This window comes from Seriola lalandi, unplaced genomic scaffold (genome assembly GCF_002814215.2).
Source record: "Seriola lalandi dorsalis isolate HSWRI2012SDOR001 ecotype SW California unplaced genomic scaffold, Sedor1 jcf7180002054372, whole genome shotgun sequence".
NCBI classification, from domain to species: domain Eukaryota; kingdom Metazoa; phylum Chordata; class Actinopteri; order Carangiformes; family Carangidae; genus Seriola; species Seriola lalandi.
This window is the reverse complement of record NW_019524925.1, coordinates 601509-627633: the sequence shown is the minus strand read 5'-3', so window position 1 is coordinate 627633 and position 26125 is coordinate 601509. Positions and strand designations below refer to the sequence as shown.

General features: G+C 41.6%; 1 protein-coding gene across 4 annotated transcripts in view; it reads left to right on the top strand.

Moving 5' to 3' along the window:
* Positions 1-1492: 1492 nt before the first annotated feature.
* dmxl2 (Dmx-like 2) overlaps positions 1493-26125 on the top strand; it is a 39333-nt gene continuing 14700 nt past the window's right edge. For 2 of the 4 annotated variants that reach the window (XM_023408781.2, XM_087174689.1), the window contains exons 1-32: positions 1493-1862; positions 8633-8758; positions 9030-9101; positions 9228-9306; positions 9516-9660; positions 10294-10360; positions 10485-10657; positions 11227-11407; positions 11689-11869; positions 12258-12476; positions 12574-12845; positions 14389-14658; positions 14760-14989; positions 15743-15948; positions 16613-16734; positions 17267-17356; positions 17470-17581; positions 17687-17806; positions 17965-18192; positions 18495-18781; positions 19412-19584; positions 19688-20339; positions 20513-20842; positions 20922-21041; positions 21532-21667; positions 22668-22778; positions 22929-23098; positions 23966-24063; positions 24157-24322; positions 24779-25043; positions 25180-25382; positions 25574-25963. In XM_023408781.2, the coding sequence (XP_023264549.1) occupies positions 1776-1862; positions 8633-8758; positions 9030-9101; positions 9228-9306; positions 9516-9660; positions 10294-10360; positions 10485-10657; positions 11227-11407; positions 11689-11869; positions 12258-12476; positions 12574-12845; positions 14389-14658; positions 14760-14989; positions 15743-15948; positions 16613-16734; positions 17267-17356; positions 17470-17581; positions 17687-17806; positions 17965-18192; positions 18495-18781; positions 19412-19584; positions 19688-20339; positions 20513-20842; positions 20922-21041; positions 21532-21667; positions 22668-22778; positions 22929-23098; positions 23966-24063; positions 24157-24322; positions 24779-25043; positions 25180-25382; positions 25574-25963 (6081 nt within the window). In that variant the 5' untranslated portion in view covers positions 1493-1775. The remainder of the gene's footprint in view (positions 1863-8632; positions 8759-9029; positions 9102-9227; positions 9307-9515; positions 9661-10293; positions 10361-10484; positions 10658-11226; positions 11408-11688; positions 11870-12257; positions 12477-12573; positions 12846-14388; positions 14659-14759; positions 14990-15742; positions 15949-16612; positions 16735-17266; positions 17357-17469; positions 17582-17686; positions 17807-17964; positions 18193-18494; positions 18782-19411; positions 19585-19687; positions 20340-20512; positions 20843-20921; positions 21042-21531; positions 21668-22667; positions 22779-22928; positions 23099-23965; positions 24064-24156; positions 24323-24778; positions 25044-25179; positions 25383-25573; positions 25964-26125) is intronic. The other 2 variants (XM_023408783.2, XM_023408782.2) reach the window with 2 other exon arrangements.

The window sequence follows — 26125 nt, the reverse complement described above, 5'->3', positions numbered from 1 at the left end:
CTTGCTCTCACTCATTCTCCGTTCTCTGTAAAATGTCAAATAGTAGTGGACAGTTGTCACAGTATATCACGTCTTATGCTGTCTCATTATCCCACGAGGGATGAGCAACGAAATGGTGGGACACTTGCCCATGACATTTAAAAAAAAATCTTTTTTATTAAAAAAGCACTGCACTGATTTAAGTAATAACATTTTCAGAGTCACAATTGAAAGTTTAGAAATGTATCAAAACTAAAGAACCAGATACTCCATGAATTCTTTAGTAGGAGTGGCTAATGTAAATTCGAGCCACTATTCTCAAGCAGAGATGAGAAGCTACAGAGATCTGGTTAGATCGCTTCTTCTTTCCATTGCCACAAACACAGATTTTTTTTATTTTTAAACTTTCTGTCTTCAGCCCCAACCCACACAAACTGAAGTGACATCACTTGAGGCATTTTTTTTTTCATGCTCCTCCCTCGAGATTCAAAAAAGGCTTTATATACAACTTAGAAGGAGAGGTTGATGCTCTCAGAATAGGACAGTTAGAACTGTCCGAGACTGGTTAACAGACTTTCACATGTAAAATTGGTGGAGTTTCACTTTGAAGTGCTCAACATTACACTCAGAGTTTACTCTACCATTTGAGCAAAATAATGACAAATGAAAAACATTCCCATTAGGGCTGCAACTAAGGACTGTCATCATCGATTAAACTGGCTATTATTTGTTCGTTGTTCGTTCTGTGGGGTACAAAACACCAATAGAGACTGTCAAAAATGCTTACCACAGTTTTCACATTACATATTTTGACTGACCAACTGTACAAAAGTCAAAAATAATAATAAAATAATCAACTTACTATAATGTTGGACAAGGAAATATTGCAAATTATAATAATTGATATGTGAAAAACTACGTTTGCCATTTTTGCCTACAAAAGTGTTTAAGCTATACATTTATTATGCAAATAATTTCTGACTTCTGTTGATCAAGTGAGTGATTAGTCAAAAAAATGTTCCGGCTCTACCTGACATAACCGATCCTAAATTTAAAAATGACCTTGTTTATTTCCATTTCAAATAAAATATTTCAATTCCAGGCATGATTTTTGTTTTGGTCACTTACAAAATGTTTCTATCCTTCACTCAGTTTTGGTTCTACCCCAGACCCAACATTTATGATCAATGAATTCAAATCGTCCACAGAGGGGTGCTGGCTTTACAAACTGGCGCGCCGTAAACATAGAAACGCAGAACTAGACCTGCTGTAGAAGGTCCCAGAAAGAAGCATGGCTAATCACTGAAATATTTTTTGAATAACTTTACATAATACATAAGACAACGTAAACTAAAGTCTATTATATTCAAGAATAGGCCCAATGAAGCACCAAGTAAATTACAGGAGCTGATATTCTCCTATCTAGATTACGCAGATCTATAACAATTCAGTCGTGCCTGGATAATGTCGTGAACGCGCATGTCAGGTTCGCTGCAGAGATCCTGCTGCCTCGGCTCTCACGATTAATCGTGGGGATGGTGTTGACAGTGAGAGGCGACGGACGGCCAGTTTTACATGTTTAAGTAGATGACAGGACGAGGTGTAATTACATTCATTCGGGTCGAGCACATATCCCCCGCAACCCTTCCGTCTGTGGGGGAAGACGACACTGTCAGGCCGAGGACAACGTTAACGTTACTGATGGAATCCCCGGTTGTTGCTAAACGGAGAAACCGAAAGGGTGGACTCGTTATAAATAATTAAAAAACCCCATCTGCGGCTAAAATATAAGGAAAATGCATCTGCATCAGGTGCTGACGGGAGCTGTAAACCCTGGAGACTGCTGCTATTCGGTGGGAAGCGTGAATGACATTCCTTTCACGGTGAGGTTTTATTTTGATATTATTTACTCAAGATGACACCCATTGAAGCTAACGACTGACTAGCTAGCTGGTAGTTAGCTAGCTAGCGTTATATTGGCTGTAAACGGGCTGGCTAGCGGGCTAAAGCACTCGCTAGCCGGGTTGTGTGCTAGCCAAACTGCCGCACAGACAGATTCACTAACAGTGAGTCGCGACTACTCGAGGCATCCTTATCACAAGCCCCTGTTTCATTTACTGTGACAGCCAGTCAGACATCGACAAGCGAACACCGTTAAGTAGATGCACAGCTCTAATGTCTGCATCTGCTATCTCACGGTAACGTTATATTATGTATCCAAAACAGTTAAAAGCTAGCCACTCAAATGACCTTTAGCTGCATATCGTAACGTTAGAATTACTGCAAGGGAATCCCTTTGCGCAGCCACAACATTATTGCCAGATATTTTCAATGGGACACGCGCCGACGAAATTTTGCGGCGCACACTACAGTTGACTGTGCGTGGGGCTTGGCAAAATTGCGCACCACTACAGGATGAAAAAGCTGTGTGTTTTGTGTGATTGCAGAACTAGCTAAGCTTGCTACCATTTGGCGTTAAATCCTTCTCACGGATCATTAGCTCGCTGTCATCCCAGCATCAGCTGCGCCAGCCATGACGTAGAGAGCCATATATGGATACATGAGCTAGAGGGCTGAATGGCAGTGTTTTGATGTTGACGGGGAATCAAAGACATCATGCCATCTGTCAGTAATTTGGGTTCAGTAATATTGAATAAAGTTCAATTTTTATTACTAATTCTAATTACTAATACACCACTGTGTATCGGTCCTTTATCAGTTTGTATAGGGAGCTCATTCAAGATCCCCCCAGTCATGTATGTATTTGTACACATTTTGATCAAACATTATATGTTTAACCAATTTCTGTGTCTGTTACTTTCTGATATCGTCGGGCTATATATAGTCTTTGTCTGTCTGATGTCTGGCAACTTCCCAACATTTGTCTTTGTGCCTCAAGATGACAGGATGCAGAATCCCAGTCAATATTCCATTAAGTGCAGCGAGACATGAGAATGACCTGTGATGTTTTGTCCTCTTTTGTGATGGCAAGTAGGGAAGAGTGCTCAGTACTTCTTAACCCCAACAAATGTTATGGCTCTTTTGCATAAAATGGATCGGTTGAATCAGCTCTTGTGCTGGGAGCAGATGATGAATGATGATGACTCTGTGAATGGCTGGATGATCTTTCATAACTGAGTTCTCTCTTGCCTGAGTGGTTTAACATTGTGTTGTCATCTTCACAGGTCTTTTGGTGGCCTCAGTTTGTTTACCATAATGTTTCTACTAAAAGCATTTGTCATGCAGTTATAATATCTTTTTTATTCATTTTCCCTCATTAATCCACATTCAATACCACATAATGACAAAGCGAAAACAGAATTTTAGATTTTTTTTGGGAAAGGAAAAACTGAAATATCACATTGACAAAAGTATTCAGACCCTTTGCTATGTCACATGATATTCAGCTCAGGTGTCTCATATTTCTGTCGATTATTTTTGAGAGGTTTCTACACCTTCATTGGAGTCCACCACCTGTGTTAAATTAAATTGACTGGACATGATTTGGAAAGGCACACACCTGTCTATGACATAAGGTCTCACAGCTGACAATGCATACCCAAGATGGCGCAGGAGTAGCTTAGAGACAGTTTGATGAAATTTCTGAAATTCAGTTTTTGCTTTGTCTTTATGGGGTATTGAGTGTAATTTGATGAGGCAAAAAAACAAATTTATACAATCTTAGAATATGGTTACAACATAATAAAATGTGAAAAAGTGAAGTGATATGAATACTTTCTGATTACACTGTATGTTGCACGCTGCCATTCCCTCATGCTGAGAACACTGAGCCTGTCTAATGACTGCCAAATCTGTGCTGTGTCTGTTCCTACCACCTATTAGCGAGGTGGTGTTTTATTTTTATTTTATTTATTTATTTATTTATTTTCATAGACACAGACACCCCTCCTTACTTTCTGATTCCCTCAGTCGATTAGAATTTTGTGCAGTAATTTATTGTCTTGTTCATTTCTGTTAAAAGGGAAGAGTTGTCGCCCACTCCCCTTATATTGACTCCAGTTCAGGGTAGTTTGAATGTAAACAGGCAGGCTTTTTACAGAGGGTCATATCTACTCAACAGCATAGGACAAAGCTGGTTGTGAAGCTAAAGCCTTGCACGTTGCCAGAGGGTCCCAGTTTGTATGCCTGGTGCTTTCTTTTTGTGTCTGAGAGGGTATTTGAAGAACACTAGACATCATGTCCAATGCAGTTACACTCACACTGACCCCTAGGGCTCCTAGGCCAGACCCTGACACACGCACACACACACACACACACACACACACACACACACAAAGCTAACCTACAGCAGCCATGAGTGCACCAGTTCAAATGAGTTTCATTGCTTACTGAATCATTCCCCTTCATGTTTTTTATCTTGCACCCTTATGCTAAAATGGTTTTAATTCATTTTTCCCTCATCTATCTACACCCAATACACCAAAATGACAAAGCAAAAATAGAATTTTAGAAATTTTTGCGAATTTATTGAAGTAACAAAATTCTTGGGTATGACGTGACAAGCTTTGCACACCTGGGTTTGAGGATTTTCTGATATTCTTTAATGCAGATGTTTTCAAGCTATGCCAGATTGGATGGGGACTGTTTGGTAGGCAGCCATTTTCAGGTCTCTTCACAGACATTTGATTGGGTTCAAGTCAGGGCTCTGGCTGGGCCACTCAACATTCACAGAGCTGTCCCTAAGATATTCCTGCGTCATCTTGGATATGCATTGTCAGCTGAGAGACCTTACCTCATAGAAAAGTGTGTGCCTTTCCAAACCACGTCCTATCAATTTAATTTACCACAGGTCACGGACTCTAATCAAGGTGTGGAAATATCTGAAAGATGATCAAGAGAAATGGGAGGCACCTGAGCTATTTTTCAAGTCTCAATGTCAATGACAATGCATATCCAAGACATCATAGAAGTGGCTTAGAGACAACTCTGTGCAATTTCTAAGTTTATGTTTTCACTGTGTCATTGTGGGGTATTGGTGAATTTGATAGATGAAAAAAAATTAAATTAAAAGATTTTAGAATAAGGCTGCAACATAACATAATGTGAAAAAGTGAAGGGTTGTGAATACTGAATTAATCCACTGTAAATGTACACACAAACAGCCTAATGGGTTTGATATGTAAAACTGCAGATGTGTGATCATGTGTGAACTAGAAAGCACAAAGAGAGAGAGTACATACACCCATCAAGGCTGCTTAGTACTTTAAATGTAGTTATTTTAATGTATCTGGATCTTCATCTACATTTCTGATATTGTCAATACAGATATCGTCAGATAATGTAATATAGTGATGCCACTTGGCTGAAGGTGGATTTTCTGAGATTACATAAATCCTGTATATTGTGCAAGAATGAATTTTTCAAAATTTCAGCTGTCTCAGACTCATGAGCACTGACTCATGACAATTTAAATTTAACTTGTTAGTGAAGCCACATCTATAGGTGATAAGCTGTCAGGTTTTGTGCGATTGCTACAAGCAGATATTTGTATCTGCATTGGCTGCAGTTGCAAAATGTATTCAGTTATGGAGTTATGGCCATTTACGTCAAATAGGCCTCACACGCAGAAATTTAGTCAAAGAAAAGCAAAGAAAAATTGCATGTATGTCTCACAGGTCAGGTGTTGTAAGCCAACATGTAATGTGCTTTATAAAAGATTCTTCAGATTGATGCAAAAAACTGTTGACTTGTCCTTCGCCTGGTGTAACTGCACAATATTCCGTAGAAATCTGTTATGTAGTTTTTATTTATTTTTGAGAACTATGCAAGGACAAACAAACAGAACATTACCTCCTTTGTGTGTGTTTTTCAGTCCATTAGGTTACTTAAAATGCGGCCAGTCTCACTTGCTACATTGATTAAATTGGTTACATTATGACCAACAGACAAAATAGAGACATATCGAAGCGGGACCTTTGGCTAGTAATGCTCGCTGTTGTGCTGCAGAGAACAAGAGCCTCATATTATGACTATAGACACTGGGAACAAAGCACAGGTCTGTGCTATAGGCTTTGCCAGGGATAATGTCTTAAAACAAGTTGACAAAAAGACCAGGTTACTACAGGTCAGAACTGATCAATTCATGATTTAAGATATTTGCAGCTAAGCGTTTTTACTAAAGCTCAAAGCCAGCGAACTAGGACATGCATGAACGTGTTACATGGTAACACACGGTAGCAGCTGTGACTGTGTAATATGTTCACATGATAGCCATGGTGAGATAGTGGCATTTGATGGAGTGAAGGCAGAAGTGAGCTCTCTCTCTCTCTCTCTCTCTCTCTCTCTCTCTCTCTCTCTCTCTCTCCCTCTCTCTCACTTCCTCTTATCTGCTTTCATTATCACAGCACATGACTGCATTCACTCCTTTCTTCTGAAATACATTCACCCTGAAAAGCAGCTTCATCACTGCCTCATGATGGTTACCATTAAGCAAACAACATTTCAGATGATTTTAACTAGCAAGATGTGAGTTGACCTCTGTAGCTATCATCGGTATTACAAACATAGCTGAGCATGCTGTCTTACAATAGACTAGAAATGGAGTTTGCTGTCTGATCTTATAAAAGAATGACAAAGGGGGTTCCCGAAGTTGGGCCTTCGTCTCACACACTGTATCTCTGGCTAACTCGAAAATACAGTATTGAATATCTGTAAACTCTCCAGTAGACAGTACTTAATAGAAATAGTAAACATTTTACATAACAATACAGTTACATTGCATGGTTTCTCTGCTCACCTTAGATACAATTGCTTTGTCACTGTTAATGTGTTACAGAGAGGTAATATTTGTCCAAAGGCAGCAACATTCTTCTTGTAAGCCACTCACATGACTGACACGGAAGAAAACTTGCTGCCTCAGGGTTGCACTCATTAAGTCAGAATATTTGTAAGCCACAGATACTAGGGTAAAGATCCAAGTACTTCCATAAAAAGATTCAGTATATTCTCAATGCTATCTTTTGCTGAAACAAACTAGCTAAATATTCCATTGATTCAAATGGGTGGCCAGCAGAACTCCTGTCTTCGATTGATAATAAGTAAATAGCCATAAGGTTTCTAATCTCTTAGTTGAATTACTTAAAAAAGCTGCCAGGCTCCCATATTATCGCCCCTCAGCAAATTAATGCAATCATGTTGACGGATCTCTTAAAATCTAGTGTTTTATTAAAGTGCACCAATTCTGTGAACATTACTGACACGCTGTAGATGAGAGATGTCATTTTCTATTACTGATTGTTGAGTATCTCATAACAAAACAAACAACATAAAAACAACTGATTCAACATTTTTTAGGTAGTTAAGGCACTAATGACACTTAACTGATGTTAATAATGTTTACAATATTAAGTCTTCCATCTGTATATGTTAAGCTTTGTCAGCGTTAACCATGATGCAATGTAACAATATTGCACCTGCTACTGCTAATGACTCATCCTACTTTATACACAGTGTCAGTGTGTTTTTGTGTTTGTGGATTTGCGAATAACAAAAGAAATACAGGACACACATGAGCTAAATCCAAAAGAACCACACAATAATGATAGGTCATTCAATTTAAGGCAGATGCACTCAAGCTTATCAACCTGGCTCAAGGTCTCACCAGGAACAAATTACAAAGAGAGAAGAATGGACTCACACATTCTCTTGTGTGTGTGTTTGTGTGTGTCCGTGTGCAAAAGAGAGAGAGAGAGAGACAAAGAGAGAGAAAGAGAGAGAGTCGCAAAGCAGTTCTAGACGGTGCATGACGGTGACTGCTTTTAATTCCAGCTGTAATGTGCAGGAGCAAATGCTGTCGTGAAGCACAGACCACATCAATTCTCTTATAGTATGTACAGTATAATCCTATGACAGTCTTCACTATAACTTCATCCCCATTTGTCACTTCATATTGCACCACTGGCTGTAATGTTGTCCTGTTGTGTGACCCAGTGGTTCCCAGCCTCCCCTCTCCTATTCTCGTGAATAATGAAAGACACAAGCCGTCATCCAGACTGTACTGTTGCTTCAAGGCCAGCTCGCCTGTCTCCCAGGTGCTGCTGCTACTGCTGCCATTCTGCACATGGTTGCCAAATGCCAGAAGCTACCGTTGTATCAATTTACCTCTCTGCCCTTTATCCAAATCTTAACACAGGTCTGCCCATTAAGTGTGGGCAGTAAACACGTGGTGTGTGTGTCTTCTTATTCTTCTTATTTATGCAGTGGATCTGTAAAACAGCATCTTGTGTTAGTTCTGTTGTTCTTTTATGTGGTTTCTGTGCTAGTTTTACCACCAAAACCTGCCAGTGCTGTAGTGGTTGAAAGTAACTGCCATCCTGTGCTAGGCCTGTTGTATTATCTCACCCTGCTAATGCAATATTCATATTAGTGCTGTGATGGTCTGCTTTTAGTGATTATATTTTAGATCCAATTCATATTGAAATTCAAACATGTAGGAAACATACGGGACAGATCTTTAAAGCAGTAGACAATTTGAAATCTGAAGTTTATTAATAAATGGGACTCACTGTTTTCTAAACATATTATTTAAAGCATTAATGCATTTACAGTGATATTTACCATGTTGAGTTTCAGTTTTTTGGTTTTTTTATTTGATTCTTCATGTGCCCATTTTTTTTGTTTTGTTTTTTTTCAGGCCTATGGCTCCGGTTGTGATGTGGTGATCTTGGCTAGTGACTTTGAGTGTGTGCAGATTATCCCTGGAGCTCAGAATGGGAACATACAGGTGGGCTGTGTGGAGTGTTCCCACCAGCTCGGCAGGGTAAGTGTTGACTGCACACACTCGCACACACTCCCACTCGCAGTTTTCATTTTCCAGTGTAGCCAGAAGACACTATCAGTTACGCTTAAGCATAACGAAGTACATCTAGGCCTGCGTTTGCTCCTGTCTTGCACGGCCATGCTCGCCTCTCCTTGCTGTCCTGCTTTCTTGCACCACTCCCCACCTGCCCCCCCTCCTGTGGGAATGACTGTGCAGAAGCACTGATGGGGTGAGTAACGTTGTGATGATAAACACATCTCTTTATTTTTAGATTGCTGCATCCTACGGAAACACAGTCTGCATCTTTGAACCTCTTTCCACCAACCCTAACAAACGCCATAAGGTGAGCATGAATGTCAGTATCTTAGACATGCTGTATGTAGTGGTTTACATCAATATCTAGTGAGTTTAATCACACTTGAGTACTAGTAACATTGCATGGTTTGTGTTGCTCCTCTGTCACTAACAGCAGCTTAATTATCAATGGCAAAAGACAGGACAGTTCTTCCTTGATGCCATCACCTACAACTTGGCCTGGGACCCACAAGGTACGCCTGGGCTTTCTGTGTTTCACTGATCCACTGACTGTCTGACTAAACGAGTCCATGCTACACTGCAGCTCCTACTCTCAGCCCACTTTGGTTTGTCTGGATTGACATGTGCATTATGTAAGAGTCACTGTGTGCATGTGGCTCTCTGTACTGTAGTAGTCAACGTGGGACGTGAGGTGTGTAACATAGTGCTTTCGTGTCCTCAGGGAACCGTATCCTAGCAGCAACTGAGCGGCTCCAGCTGTGGGCTCCTCCGCTGGCAGATGCCCTGATAGAGGAGGAGGATGGGCAGATGACTGATGACAAGCCCCACCCTGTCCTCAATGACTGGAACTGTGTCTGGCAGTGCAAGTACGTTTATGCTTTTTCGCATACTATAAAAGCATTTAACATGATTGACATAGGGGAAAAAAACCTTGCTTTAATGTTATGTCTATTAGATCAGCAGTAAAATCAAAATCTAGAGTCAATCTGGTAGAGAACCAAGTATTGTTATGCAGGAAATAAAAAAAAATAAAAAGATTTCCTATCATGCAGTAAAGAGTTAGTCCCTGCCCTGTTTGGACAAAATATTAACTTTATTTTTTCCTCTTCAAGGTTGTGGAATTACATAATTTTTACTAATAAAAACTTAAAGACAGTGACTGATTATCTAAACACCTCTGCAAACTGCCTCACATGAAAGGTTTTCATAGTTTGCATGCATTGTTATAAGCCACCCTTTGGAGTCTGTGGCCTGTGCGTTAAGCTGTGTAAACAGACATAGACATATAATCCCCTCTTACTAATTGTCATCTGATGACACATGTGCTTGCCCAGCAAAGCCACTAGAATAGGGAAGTTCATTCTCTAAAATGACCAGTTTGCACAAAGCAACCACGGGAGAGCTGACAGGAGAGGCACATTTGTGTTTTTCCCACAGAGAGTTTCCTCTGGAGAAGTGAATATAGCTGAAATCATTGTTTATGCTTGTGTTTGTCTTAGGACTGCTGCATCCATTCACATTGCCAAGTGGTCTCCTGATGGGGAATACTTTGCAACAGTTGGGAAGGTATAAGATTCATGTGAACATTTTGCAAAACAACAAATTGTTGAAGAGTTTTTTCCTATAATAAGGCCTGAGGTGATGTTTGTATATAATGTATGTTCACGCATGTATGTGTGTGTGTACACAGGATGACTGTTTACTTAAGGTGTGGTATCCCACCACGGGCTGGCGTTCTGCGGTGGTGGTCCAGGACCCCTCGGATAAAAAGCCTCTCCCTGTTCACTTCTCCTTTGTTTACCTGGCCCATCCTCGCTCTGTCACTGGTATGTCCTGGAGGAAGACCAGCAAGTTCATGCCCAAGTAAGAAGGCACACACACATTCATAATGTCACGGCAGCCAGTAACATGTTCATTTTTACACCTTCTAGTACATGCTTGTTGTCTTCTAAAGCTTGACAGAATTTTTTGGCTCAAAAAGAAAAAGATTTTGTGTTAATGAACAGGAGGGACAGCCTAAGTCCTTTTCAGACATATTCCCAGTTTGTATTCAGCGCAGCCAGTAAGACCATGTGAACAGTTTGTCTGTACACTCTGTTGATGTTCTCTCATGCAGTGAGAATCTGGAGATGTTAAATTTTATTCCTCCCACTTGCACTCCCATTTTTCTTTTTACGGTATAGTTTAGTTAAATGGATGTAGACATAGTTTAAAGTAAATTACACCTGTGTATGCTCATACACCACATTAAACTTACTCATTCACTGTCTTGCATTTTTAGAATTTTATGCACACTGAACTTTTCTTTTTTTACCTAATATGCCATAATGTCTTTTGACTAAATCATTTTTGGGGATAAAATGTTGGACAGATTGATCAAAAGTAAAGTAATTACTGACTGTGTAAGATTATTGCGTTTTAATGTTTTCTAGGGGTTCAGTGTGCAATGTGTTGCTGACATCCTGCGAGGACGGTGTGTGTAGGTTGTGGTCGGAGACCCTGCTACCAGAAGACAGCCTGCTTGGGGGACAGATCTCTGAGAACACACACTCCTTCAGCTCTAGCCTGCCAGGCCTGGCAGGCAATAAGGACAAGATCCAGCATGCTTTGGAGGTGCACTTACTTACTCATATCTGACCATAGATAAATAATAATATCAAACTTTATTTGTGTAGCACTTTAAAAAAAAAAAAAAAAAAAAAAATAAAAAAAAAAAAAAAAACACATTAAAAAGTGCTTCACAGACATTAAAAAAATATCGGTGCAATCACGATATAGAGATAAAAGGCAATGAAGTAATTAAATCATAAAAGAAAATCCAAAATATATACTATTTCTGATAAGGAATAACAAAAACCTGTGCTGTGTTTTATTCCTGTGCTTTACTTGATCAGTCAATCCACCACCTGAAGCATCTGCGCCGGGGCCGGCGGCGGTCCTCCGCTCTGGTGGCGCACAGTGAGCTGCTGCCCTCTCAGCTTAGCACACAGGACGCACACACTCACCGCCACATCGCTCATCACGCCAATGCCCTGTGTCACTTCCATATCTCAGCCAGTATTAACCCCAACACAGGTAGGGTGTGTTCATCATAGATCCATACATAGTCGCACTATTGGCCATATATGGGTTTTCTATGTTGTCCATGTTTCTAATGACTTGCAAAAATCCTGTATGTTGATCATTTCGAGATCCACATTATTATGGCTTATCATTGTTTTAGAATATCTTACAGTGCAATATTTTTATATAAATTTTAATTAATTAATGAAATGACTTCATTGCAAAACATCAGCTGTACAAAACAGAATTTGTGGCTGAATTGGCTTCTGTGACTGGAAAAAAATACATCACATCAGTGAGCGACTTGCGAATAGCTGTGGACCTAGTCTAACCTTGAGTAACATTTTATTAACCTTTTTCTCACTCTTTTTATCCATGTTCACCTCCCTGTTCCTGTCAGATATCCCATCAGTGCTGGCTGACTCAGCAGTGTTCAACCCAGACGATGGCACCGGTGGCGGAGGCTTTGTGGTTCACTGGCTCAACAATAAGGACCTTAGCTTCACTTCTTCCATGGACCTCTTTATGCTGCAGCTCCGTAAGTTCTCTGAACAGCAACTAGACCAGACCGCTGAGGACCCCCTGGATCCCGAGGGATCCCCTATGAAGTTTGACTTTGGTATGACCCACAACCAGGCCAACACTCATTCCTTAAAACACATTAGCTTAAAAGCAACATCATGTTGTTAAAAACACGTTGTTTTCTGGCTCTTTAGACCTGGACGACATGTCTGACAAAGCCTCCTCCGAGCACGGTGAAGAGGGTGAGCCAGGGGAGCAGGGAAGCACCAAGGCATCCTCCCCAGGATCCAGCTCCAGTATGCCTTTGCCCTCCATGCTGCTGGAGAGGAAGATGGAGACTCTGATCACAGAGTGGAACAAGAGCCCAGACATGCTATTCACCATCCACCCAACCGATGGATCTTTCCTGGTTTGGCATGTGAAGTATTTGGACGAATTCAATCAGGGCATCTTCAGACAGGTTCAGGTGAGCATGAAAATTAAAAACGTGAAAAAAGCATCCTGCTTGTGATTTCCACAAAATTTTTTCCTAATTAGCAACTATTCTGCTTTAAATTCAATAGTGAATTCCTCACTCATACACAGAGAGTGTAGCTGTTCAACCCCGTCTGAAATGTAAGGTGACTCAGCGCTCCTCCAGCCTTATGTAAGACTGATATAAAAGTTTAACTGGGAGACTGAGACTCCTGGAATTTGTGTGACGCAATCAACTAGGAAAGTAGACAGCTGTTGGAACTTCAGAAACACTCAGTCCACTCACATTATAAGTGGTGTTACAGAGTGAGGCTTCTTCACTCACAAATGGTCTTTGGCTGAGTACAGCCACCGGCTGCAAAGAGCACTTCAACCAGACAATAAGACCTATTTAATGTTGCTCTGTAATGAAGTTGCTCACAGTATTACCGTTAATTAGCGACATGTGCAATGACCTGCCGTCTGCAGTGTCTATCATTATAACCAGTGAAAGCGACGGTTAGCACTGGCTTAAAATGAGAAGCTACTACCTGAATGTTGTGTATGTGTTGTGGTCCTCACCAATGAAAAAAAAAGGAGGTAAGATAACAGATTCATCTGCAACACAGTTTAGAGAATCTGTATATTTTACCAGCCTCAGTCTAATCTCAAGAGTCACTCACTGCTGTGCTCTAATGATTTTCCACACTGTAGAGCCTATCTCTAAAAATCACTTTATTTTAGCTGATATCAGTCCTTTTAAATACAATGGCAAGAGAAATTTTGTGAACCCTTAGAGATTACCTGGTTTTCTGCATTACGAGGTCATAAAATGTGGTCTGATCTTCATCTAAGTCACAAGTATAGACAATCGCAATGTGTTTAAGCTAATATCACACATTGCTGAACACGCCCATTAAACATTCACAGTGCTGGTGGAAAAAGTTAATGGTCCCTGAGATTTAATAACTGGTTGAACCTCCTTTGGCACCAATAACTACAAACAAGCTCTTCAAGTAGCTGCTAATCAGACGTGCACAGTGTTCAGGAGGAATTGTGGACCACTTTTCCCACACAATTGTTTCAGATCAGCCATATTGGTAAGATTTGTGGCATGAACGGCTCTCTGAGGTCATTCCACAGCATCTCTTCTGGGTTAAGGTTCGTTTGTGATTTGTGTGTTAAAATCAATTGTGTTTGTTCATACTTGGACAAAGATCTGATTTTTTAAAATATATACATATATATATATATATATATAATAATAATATAATATATTTATTATTTTAGTACAAATATATACATGAATGGAAATAATTCCAAAGGATTCACTTACCTTTTCTTTCACTGTATTCTCGTGTTGGTTCAGGACATATAAGTTGGCACAGCATTTTAATTTGCATGGACTGCAATGATAAAGTACTGTATATGGACACACAGCTACAGTATCTGTGTTAATGATCTTAATAAAAGCTTTGTAATGCTGTTGAGAGGAACATAGAAGAGGTGTCCCTATGCCTCTAATGGTTTTTATTTCCCTCCAACTGTCCCACCAGGTCTCCTTCTCTTCCCGTATTCCAGTGGCATTTCCTACAGGTGATGCCAACTCACTGAGTAAAAATATCCTGATGTACGCCTGCACTTTGACTGACGGAGAGAGCGCCGGGGCAGGGGAGCAAGGGAGGATGGTCCAACGTGTCTCCCACTCTGCTTCGGCCTCGGTTGGCCTGGGTTCACCCACCCTGGCCCCCTCTCCCAACCCTCGCCCTGGTATCAGTCCTGCTGTCATGATGGTGTCCAAGCATGTTGATGGATCTCTCAACCAGGTAAAAGATTGTTAGAAACAAAGTGAGAGAGCTTGGGATGCACCATTTTTTCTGCCAGTATTCAGCCTTCCTAAACTTTTGTTGGTTCCCTCTGTCTGCAGTGGGCAGTGACATTTGCTGAGCGCTCTGCCTTCTCCAACGTACTGACCGTATCTCACAAGTTCCGGTACTGTGGCCACCGTTTCCATCTGAATGACCAAGCCTGCCACACAGTGCTGCCACTACTGCTGACCTCCTCTCACCATAACGCCCTGCTCACCCCTCCCTCTGCCCCTGGGAGCCTGGAAGGAGATCAGCCTCCTACCTTTCCTCTACCAAAGGGACTTCCCAGGTATAGAACAGAGGGAAGGCAGAGAAAGAGAAGGGAGGCAGTGACTAACAGGCTGTTCACACTCTGTTCACACATACAGGCTCTTAAGCTGGGAGAACTATTCTTTGTTAATGTCGGTGCAGCCTGGCACCAACTAAAGTTGCATAAAGTTCAACTCTTCTCAAATTCAGCACCTATGTCTCTGTTGGTGCTACAGTGGGAAGTTGATAAAAGCTCAACTTCATGCAAATGTCATCTGACACAATGCGAACGACAACCAGGCAACAGGCATTCATGCTCATTTTAGTGCCCACAGGAACAGAAACTCATATTTGTTAACTACTTGCTTCCAGCACAGATACAGGACTGCAGTACTAATCAGTCTTGCCAGCTTGGGTTCCCCCTTTGTTGTATTAAAACTGTTTCAATAATGTTAAAAAAAAAAATTTTAAAAAAGAGAGAGCAATAAAGCTAATCTGTACTTGGGGGAAGCAAACTTTACAAAAAGAAATAAACTACATCCTTGTGTGTTAAACATCAGCTATGTTAGAAGCAACCGTCCAGTTGGTGAAGAGTCTGTAAATTACATGCTCCAATTAAACACACACACACACACAGCTACAGCTTCACAAGAGGCCAGAGACTGTCTCCTACTTTGTATCTGTATGTGTTTAATGCAGTGTAAGAAAGAAACGAGGGAAAGAAAGGAGAGGCAAAGAGCACATGGTTGAAATGCCACAGATGAGTTCTGACCATGTGTTACTTTTGCATTAGCAGGAAGCAGCTTCGTAATGCAGCTACAAGGACCTTCCATGACCCCAACGCCATCTACAGTGAGCTGATATTGTGGAGGGTGGATCACATTGGACCGCTGTCCTGCACTGGAGGCGTCTCTGAACTGGCCCGTATCAACTCCCTGCACACCTCTGCTTTCAGCAATGTTGCTTGGCTACCAACGCTAATACCCAGCTCTGTGCTTGGTAAATACACCATAAATTTTAATATTGATGCAATGATAAGTGACAGTGCAGAAACAGTCTTGTGATGAGTGACTAATTATCAATAACGCAGATTAAAAAATAGAACTTCCACTTTTGCTGAATCATCTGAGCTTCTGCTTTTGCTCTTAGAGAAATATGACGTTTGGCTCACTGTTTGTCAACAGACAAAACTTTGCAAAATATATGCAAAGTAAATAATGGTATTCAGGCTTCTAAAGTGCATAACTCAATACTGTGCAGTAGTCAAGTGTAGGCAGTTTTGCATGTCAGATTTTCTCTAAAAAGTGACTTATTCCATGCCTCATTATTGCCTACAAAAATCTAAACATATTTTCATGACACTGCCTTGAAAGCAACAATATATTCCAGTCAAGATCCAACCTGGATCTGGTTTCTGTCGATCCTGATTCTCTGTTGCCTGAAAAAAAGAAGAATTTAATTATTGAAGTAATTCTTTTTGAATTGTAATATGTCTTTTAGGAACATGGTTCAGTTTATGATTATTCAACTTTGTATAAAAACAATCAAATATTTAATCTTTTTTTTTTTTCTTTTTTTTTATCTGCATTGATTGGATTAATCTGCATTATAGACTCAATAGTAATACACGACTTTCCTACGAACTTTGTGTCGTGTCCCTCAGGAACTTACTGTAACAGTGCCAGTGCCTGCTTCGTGGCATCAGATGGTAAAAACCTGCGTCTCTATCAAGCTGTGGTGGATGCCAGAAAACTACTGGACGAGCTGTCAGATCCTGAAACATCTGTGAGTGGACACACACTCGTCTCACTGCACACAAAAAAATTTCAAAAAAATGTATTATTGCTCGTTGGGATGTGATAGTCTCTGTTTAGAGTCTCTGTTCAGTGAATTTTATGTATCTGGGTCTTTATGTTTCATACTGTGAGCCTTCAAACTATATTCACACAGGACCAGGAGTAGAGTCTAAAAAGGCTCATGGGACGCTGCATGGTCCAATGATTGTACATCAACCATGAAACATCACAGATCTGATTTAGCCACATTACTCACAGATATAACATTTTGATATAGGCCAGCTTTTTTGATAATTTCCTTTTGATGCAGCTTTTATTCATTAATGTTAGCAAAACACAAGACAATACACTGTCTACATCACATTTTTTCCTCTCTTGCTTCAGCATAACCGCCACTCTACGTCACCCTACTCTTCAAATCATAATATGCAATATTTTTTCACCACACTAGTTGTTTCAAACACATTACATTCAAACACTAAATGGATAGGTCACCATTTTTCATACATTTCTCTCTTTAGAAACTGGTGGGTGAAGTGTTCAACATTGTCAGCCAGCAGTCCACCGCCAGACCCGGATGTATCATAGAGTTGGACGTCATCACAAATCAAGTGAGGAGCTGCTCTGTGTTTTTTTTTTTTACACCCAATTCAGCTTGAAATTGTGAAACCATCTGATCAACAGACATAATAACCTGTTTGATGCTCTGTCCATGTGCATCCAGTGTGGCGCCAACACCCAGCTGCTGCATGTCTTCCAAGAGGACTTCATTCTAGGTTACAAGCCCCAGAAAGAACCACCAGAAGCATACACACCGGTCTTTCCATCTGGTGAAGGTATAGAAAAGAAAAAAAAAAATTAAACTCTCTATGTTTGTTTCCTAATACTTTTTCAAACCTGATTGTTATTAGACGATAATAATGTAATTTTACCATGTCCAGATTATCAACCTGCCCCATTCTCTGAGAAGTTCTTCCTGGTGGTCATAGAAAAGGATCTCAATAGGAACTCAGTCCTACAGATGTGGCACCTGCACCTCAAGTCTGTGCAGGCCTGTGTTGGTAAGTAAAGGGGACACATAGCTGAGCGGTTACTGCCATAATTATAAGGGTTCTGAATATTCTTAAGCTTTAAATATGAAGTCAACCTTTTTATCTACACCCAGCTGCTTCTACTGAGGTGTAGGCCAGCTATAATAATCCTGTGTCCCTGTGTCCAGATGAGCCGAGCCCAGATTATAGCTTCCAGAGCCAGCTAATGGTTCCCAATCAAGTTGTGAATGCCGACTCATCTCCTGAGACCTCTCCTATCAGACCCCTGCCCCGGTCAGCCTCTACCGCCAACTTGCAATCAGCCAGCAAACTCATCCTCAGCTCCAAACTGGTGTACAGCAAGCGGCTTGACCTGCCCCACGGGGTGGAGGTGACGCGGGCCACCCCCTCTGCAGGTTGGGATGGACACACAGTTATCACACATATGACTCACCACAACTTGAAGCTGCTAAATTAAAATGAATGTGTAAAACTTTTTAAAATTTTTTTCCATACTCCCAAAAGATATACATTTATTTTAGGTTGTGGGCAGTTGGTTTAACAATGAAACATGAAATCTGAAAAGTGCCTCTGGCAGATTCCAAGAAATAATCTATTTTTCACGTTATGTAGTGAGCAAGAAACCAAGAAATCAGGTTAATGCAAGAAACTGTAGAACATGTTTACATGTTTTTGTACTGCCTCCTCTTTCTGCTAGGTCATCTAAGTTCCTCCTCTATCTACCCTGTGTGCCTGGCTCCGTATCTGATTGTTACTACCTGCTCTGACTCTCGCGTGCGGTTCTGGCGCTGTGCTGTGGAGGGTGATGAAGGGTATAGTGAGGATGAGCATGACAACCGGGCGTACCGCTGGGAGCCTTGGGCTCTGATGAACGAGGAGGAAGACAACAACAGTGCTGTGAATGTGTCGGGACGGCCTGTAGCTGTGTCCTGCTCCTACATTGGCAGGCTGGCGGTGGCCTTTAAACAGCCACGACAAGGACAGGTAGGAAATTGGCTTTGAAACTGTGTTTTTTTTTTTTTATTGTATTCAACATCTATAGCAAAGTGGAAATTAATTTAAGTGTGCCAATCACCTTGAGGTGGAAAATTGCAATAAAAATGTAAATGCAGTGAATTAATACCATTTAGCTGTAGAGCCTTGACCCTGCAAAATAGATAACAATTCCATATATTGGCATACAAATACATATTTATGTAAAGCGGAGAGAGGTGAGGGAAGAAGAAGATTAGATAAACATATGCATTATTCACATAATATATTGCAGTGTGGTTGGAATCAGTGCTCACAGTCATTAGCCATCAGTGAAAAGGTGATAAAACCTGACTATCTGAGGATCTAACTCCATTTCACAAAGCTATTCTATATTTGAATTCTGTGGCGCTGGATGAGCTGCGGTTTACGCAGAGCTGTCTGGCTTATGAGTCTGGGTTTTCAGTGTGCCTTCGGATGTGAAGGTGTGAAGATGCAGGGGAAAGGTCTGTGTGGGGACTGATGAGGTATTTTTATGAGCCCACACGCCTGGCTGACTGCTTCCCTGTGTCCACAGTATCTATAGATTTGACATATTCTAAGAAATTAGACTATTTAAGTAAACGCACCTCTTGTCCTCAGCTGCAGGGTTCTGGAGAGAACTTCTCTATGCATGTGTCCATCTATGAGTGTGAGTCCACCGGTGGCTCCGAGTGGGTTTTAGAGCAAACTCTCCACCTGGACGACTTCACCAGACCCTCATCAACCCTGGATCCAAGAGTCAGTGTGGACTCCAACCTCTTTGTCTACAGCAGGTCAGGAGGGCACTGCTTATGTGGTTGCATGATTTTCTCTGTGCCACTGTATGTTTACTGCTATGTGTGTTTCATAAGTTAATAATAATGTTTTCCCTGCCAGGTCTGACCTGTACATGAGCAGAGACCACAGCTCCCCCAACATTAAGCACTATGTGCATCTGGACTGGCTGTCAAAGGAGGATGGATCTCACATCCTCACTGTGGGGGTTGGATCCAACATTCTCATGTACGGCCGCATCTCTGGCATGGTCAATGAGCAGACTAGCAGCAAAGAGGGAGTGGCTGTCATCACCCTTCCTCTAGGGGGCAGTATCAAACAGGGCATCCGCTCACGCTGGATTCTGCTTCGGTCCGTGGACCTCCTGTCCTCCGTGGACGGCACACCGTCTCTGCCAGTCTCCTTGTCCTGGGTGAGGGACGGCATCCTGGTGGTGGGCATGGACTGTGAAATGCATGTGTATGCCCAGTGGCATCAGGACAAGAAGCTTGGTGAGGGAGAGGAGGGCAACCTCTCATCCGCAGACATCGCTGGAGGTCAAACCGCAGGTTCCTCCTCAGTCTTTGAAGGGAGAGCCAGGTCTAAGAGTGTCTTTGAAGGGAGTACTGCCGTGGATGAGGCCCTTCGTGCCCCAGCAGGACTTCAGGAAGGAGGACTGTTTGAGGCAGCTCACTCACTGTCCCCAACTCTACCCCAGTACCATCCGACCCAGCTGCTGGAACTCATGGACCTGGGCAAGGTTCGCCGTGCAAAGGTGGGTCTTAAATTAAATGATTAAAATCTGTGGTGTGCTGGAGTGCAACAAGGCCCACCCAAAAAGTCAGATGTGCACAGACACTGTCTAATAGAGCATGTGTGTCGGGATGTAGCTCATCTAATCTATATCGTTGTATACACTGTGTAACCTATTGCTCTTCTCTATATCAGGCCATCCTCGCTCACCTGGTGAAGTGCATTGCCGGGGAAGTTGCTGTGGTGAGGGATGTGGAGGCAGGTGAGGGCGGAGCCAGGAGACATCTGTCCCGAACCATCAGTGTGACTGGCAGCACAGCAAAAGACACCATTGTGGCTGGCCGTGACGGCGGCAGGGACTACACAGAGATCAACTCCATCCCTCCATTGCCCCTTTATGCGCTCATGTTAGCTGACCTAGACACCTCGTACAAGGGAGCAGAAGAGGCTGCCAAGGGAGCTAAGGTGGCCGACAGTGAAGGAACCCAGAAGTCCACAGAGGACCAGTATGCTGACCTTTTCCAGGTAGGTAGTTAAAGGGAGTTAGTTGTTGAAGGTGTAGTCCACTATTAAACTTTAACTCATTTCCTCTGTGTGTGAACAGGTGCCAACGGTCACCACAGATGACTTCGTGAATTTTGCCACCGACAAACCAGAGAAGAAGTCTCGAGTTATCAACCTCTCTCAATATGGACCTACCTACTTTGGACCAGAGCATGCTCAGGTGTTGCTTCATACTCCAATTTCCCATTAAAAAAAAAAAACTAAAAAAAACAAACAAAAGTGTTGATAATGTGGCAATGACACGTCAATGGTGCTGTGATATCATGGCTAAAACAGTATAATTCTAATCATGTAACATCCAGTTGACAACAATGGCAATATTTTGGTGGTGGTAAATTCCTCGGAAGGGTAGTAATGAGGAGGAGACTTGATAATAATAACAGGCTAATCTGCACATAATAATCCAATTATATCAGAGAAATATTCTCTCAATGAGGATGTGTTTATTACTGTACAGTGTTTGCAAAGTCAAATTAATAATAGGATAATATTAAGGCAAGGTAACAAAAATTAACTGTAAAAAAAAAAATGTACGGCAATGGCTCACATTGTAAAAATCCATCAGTATGTCATCATTGCATACCTTTCAGTCTGCTGCTCAGAGTGTCTTGTTGCACACCTTTACTCACATTCTTCCTCCGTGTGCTCAGGTATTGTCCAGTCACCTGATGCACTCCAGCCTGCCAGGGCTGACCAGGCTAGAGCAAATGTTCTTGGTGGCCTTGGCTGATACTGTTGCAACCACAAGTGCTGAGGTCACCAGCTCCACTGATCAACAGTACACAGGTCAGTATATTTATATATGTCCGTGTGTATGGGTTACAATCATACTTGTGTCATGCACAGTAGATCATATAACATAGAGTAAACATAAGATATTGCATCAAGGTTTAATGAGGTTAGAGACTGTTTTGTCTGTATTCCTTGAGGAGGAGTCATCACCACATTAAAATATTAATCATATTATTTCAAACAAGGATAAACTCACTTTATTAAATAAAGTTTAATAATCCACATATCTTTAGGTAACATCTGAAGCGTGATTCTCCTTGTATTATACACCTTTCCAACTAGCAGTATATCTCTCACGTTTTTATCTGATGACCTAACAATATATCATGGTTGGCTGTCCATAGAACTGGTTTATTTTAGCTTTAGCTTTAGCTATTTTGCCATTTCAAAGTGTTGATTTTTATGCTCACATCAATGTGACAGTAACCTGTGGCAATCCAAGCTGTTGTACAATAAGATACCAGATACAACCATACCTGAAGAATTGGCTTGTATTGTAACTTGGCGTGTTGACCCGCCTTAATGTCTGCCATTAACTTTTACCCTTGGTAAGAGATAATATTGTATTAAAGTTGACAAAAGGTTATAGACATTAAAAGTAAGCATCATTTTTCGTGATTGTGTGTTCCTGGATATAGTTAATCTCCAGCCATAAAATCTTTATTAACATAAACAATAGTGCATATGCTGTTCCTCTTTAACTGTATATAAACAGACGCAACACTTTTTCCATTATCTTTGTCTTTTTCTCCAATTTTCCATCCTATTTATTTAGTCTTTTGAGAGGAAGACATAAGCAGGTTGTTCCAGGGCTAAGTAAGCACACAGAGGGTAAGAAGGTTCAGGGACGAGAGACACAGTCTCTGACAGGATTCAGTGAACTCAAGTGATACTGGAGTTTTAGAGTGGTGTGCTTTCTGGCTGCCATTTAACAGAGTAGTCTTCGGCATCATGGTGACAAAGCTGACGGTTCCCTGGTGTTGTGTTTTTATAGGCGGTGAAGCTCTCGATGAGTGTGGGCTGAGGTACCTGCTGGCCATGCGTCTTCATACCTGCCTGCTCACCTCTCTGCCCCCCCTTTACCGCATGCAGCTGCTGCACCAGGGTAAAACACACTGCTCGTTATACTGCTGCTGTGACACATATATAAAATATTGTTTTTATGACGATAGTACCACCACATTGTCAGATGTTTGGCTATGAACTATTGATTTCTGGTGCATATTATCTCTGCCTCTTTCTGTTGCTGCACCAGGCCTATCAACATGCCACTTTGCATGGGCCTTCCACTCAGAAGCCGAAGAGGAGCTGCTGAACATGATACCAGCCATGCAGAGAGGCGACCCACAGTGGTCTGAGCTCAGAGCCGTTGGAGTCGGTTGGTGGATACGCAACATCAACACCCTGCGGAAAATGGTGGAAAAGGTACCAGGAAAAATTCAGTTATTACTGGAAGATTCAGAAGAATAATGAATAAAAAATAGCGCCTGGTGATGCAAGTACAGTGTAATTTCCTTTCCTGTATTTTGTGGATTGACAGTTTATAACATGAGGACAGTGATGTAAATGTCGGGACTTAACTAGAAAAGGAAATAAGGAAAACATAGCTAACTGTGATATTTAAATATCATATATTGTCAATAAACAATTTGCAGGAAGTTCTGCACTGTAGGTAGGTTGATCAACAAAAGCAGATATAAATTACAATAGAATGCAATCCTTTCCAACAGCCCTGCGATTAATACTGGCTTTGTAAAGCTTAGAATACTTCTTGTGTCAGACACATGGTGGCTCCAGCTATGATAGAGTAATTTATTGTACTTCGTTGTGATGTTTTACCAGATTCCAAAAACACATTTAAACCAGCACGTCCCAACAAAACAAAGACATCAAAAGATTTAAAAATAGAGCGTTCAGATCAAGTGTTCCTGTCATGTGTGCACCCCCTGTTGTTCAGCCTGTACTGACTAAAATCTGCAGACGTTCGTGCTTCTCTATACTAAGCAGCTGAAATTCATTTCCTACAATGAAATATACATTTGTAATGGTTGTTTAGTAGCTGTGTTTAATCGGAAGAGCAAAGTGCAAAAAAACAAAACAATAGTTAATGCACATAGGTCTTTAGCAATAGCTAAATGAGGGGAACATTTGTACCGGCATGTGACAAATTGCAGTTAGCGTTTTGACATGCTGCATCATATATTGTCTTTGATGCACACTTAACATCATTCCAGCCAATTAGTGAAACTGAGATTTACTGATTTAGTTACTGTAATGTTTGTGTGCAATCAGTTAGGTAAAGCTGCGTTCCAGAGACACAACGACCCTTTAGATGCTGCTCTGTTCTACTTGGCTATGAAGAAGAAAGCTGTTCTGTGGGGGCTCTTCAGGTAGGACACTGTGTCTTGACACATAATTATTCTGAATTGAGTAATAGTCTAATTTCAACGAAGACTCCGAGCTGAGTGATTTTCTTCTCTCAGGTCTCAGCACGATGAAAAGATGACGCAGTTCTTCAAGAACAACTTCAGTGAAGACCGCTGGCGAAAAGCAGCTCTGAAAAATGCTTTCTCACTGCTGGGAAAACAGCGCTTTGAACAGTCCGCTGCTTTCTTCCTGCTGGCTGGATCACTCAAAGACGCCATAGAGGTGTGAACAGCACACATACACTTTTACACTAAACAACACACAAGATTCATAGACATAACGGGTTACTGTTCAGCTTGCTCTAGCTGAAATACAATGTGACGGTGTGTCTGCATGAGAGTTAAATCACTACATCACTAATAATGCAGATATTTCTTGGTGAGAGAGTACACAATTCTGCAGCCTTTAAATCACATGATGGAAGTCTAAATGACACTGATAAGATGCATAAAAACCCACATAGTTTTCCTTAGCCTGGGTTTTCCATGCACACAGTCAAAATATACAGATAGAAGTATGAGCCCTGTATGCTTCAGCTCTGTGCATTGGTAGCATTGAAAATGACCATCTTAAAAGGTGTAAAATTTTTGTGCTTTAATGCATGCTTACTTAAATTTCTTGTTTAAACTGCAGTTTGAACGCAGTCTCACCTCTCCTCTGTTGTCTTGTGTTGTGTAGGTGTTGCTGGAAAAGATGGAGGATCTCCAGTTAGCCATGATAGTAGCAAGGTTGTATGAGGCTGACTTTGAGAATTCATCCACTTGCCAAGGCCTACTTTACGAGAAGGTGCTGGGCTGTAACAGGGACGGAAGCGGTTACCACTGCTCCAGGCTGCACCCCGACCCATTCCTCCGCAGCATAGCCTACTGGATCCTGAAGGATTACACCCGAGCCCTGGACACATTGTTGGAACGAATCCCCAAAGAGGATGACGATAACCCCGGTCAGTTGGTTGCAGACATTTCAGTCAGTGTTACACGATCACAAGACTGGGACAAGATCCACTTAAACCTGTTGTATCGTATGCTATGCTTAAAGGCTTCTTTTTCCTCTCCCTTTTCTTTATCCCTCTGTGTTAGATGTGATGGTGAAATCTTGCAACCCTGTGGTGTTTAGTTTCTATAACTACCTGAGGACACACCCTTTGATCATCCGTCGCCACTTTGCGAACCCAGAGGGCACGGCAACAACTGTGGGCCTCACTGCTGAGAAGAGCAGCGCAGATGAGATCAACCTTATAGAGCGCAAACTGTTCTTCACTACTGCCAATGCACACTTCAAGGTGGGCTCATCAGTAATATGGCCGCTCACTCCCATCCAATTCTTCTGATAAAAGTTGGGACCTTTTCATCTGCCTCTTTTATTACAGTTGTTTTGTCTGATAAAATGTTAATTGCAAAATCAAACTTGCAAAGGTTACATACTGTAGCACATGTTTGGACATGGTTTGAATCAAATCTAAATCTTCTGCAGGTGGGCTGCCCAGTTCTGGCTCTGGAGGTGCTATCCAAGATTCCCAAAGTTACCAAGAAATCCGGCTCCTCCCCTCTCAGCAAAGCTTCATCCAAGGCCAACTTAAACTCCACCCAACCCCTGGAAAATGGCACCCAGGGAAGTGTGGACTGGGGCACCCCAGCAGCCCCTGCCTGGGGAGGAAATGATAGTGTTGGTGGGTTAGACTGGAGCCAGCCTTTGGTCAAGGTGGAGGAAGATGAGCTGAAGCTGGACTGGGAAGATGACAAGGAGGAGGATGAGGATGAGGATGATGATGATGATGGTCTAACTATGAAGAAACCAGAGCCCGAGACCAAAGCAGACGGGGGAGGGACTGGTGGGGCCAAACTGCAGAGAGCGGACTCACAGGTGGGAATAATATATCTAACATATTTACAACAATTGCAAATACTGGAATGATTATAGGATAGGATGATTATACATAAAACATTGAAATGTCTCCATTTAAATATCTCTAAAATAGAAAAAATCTACAAGTTATTGCTTAACTATTGCAAAGTTCACTTTTAA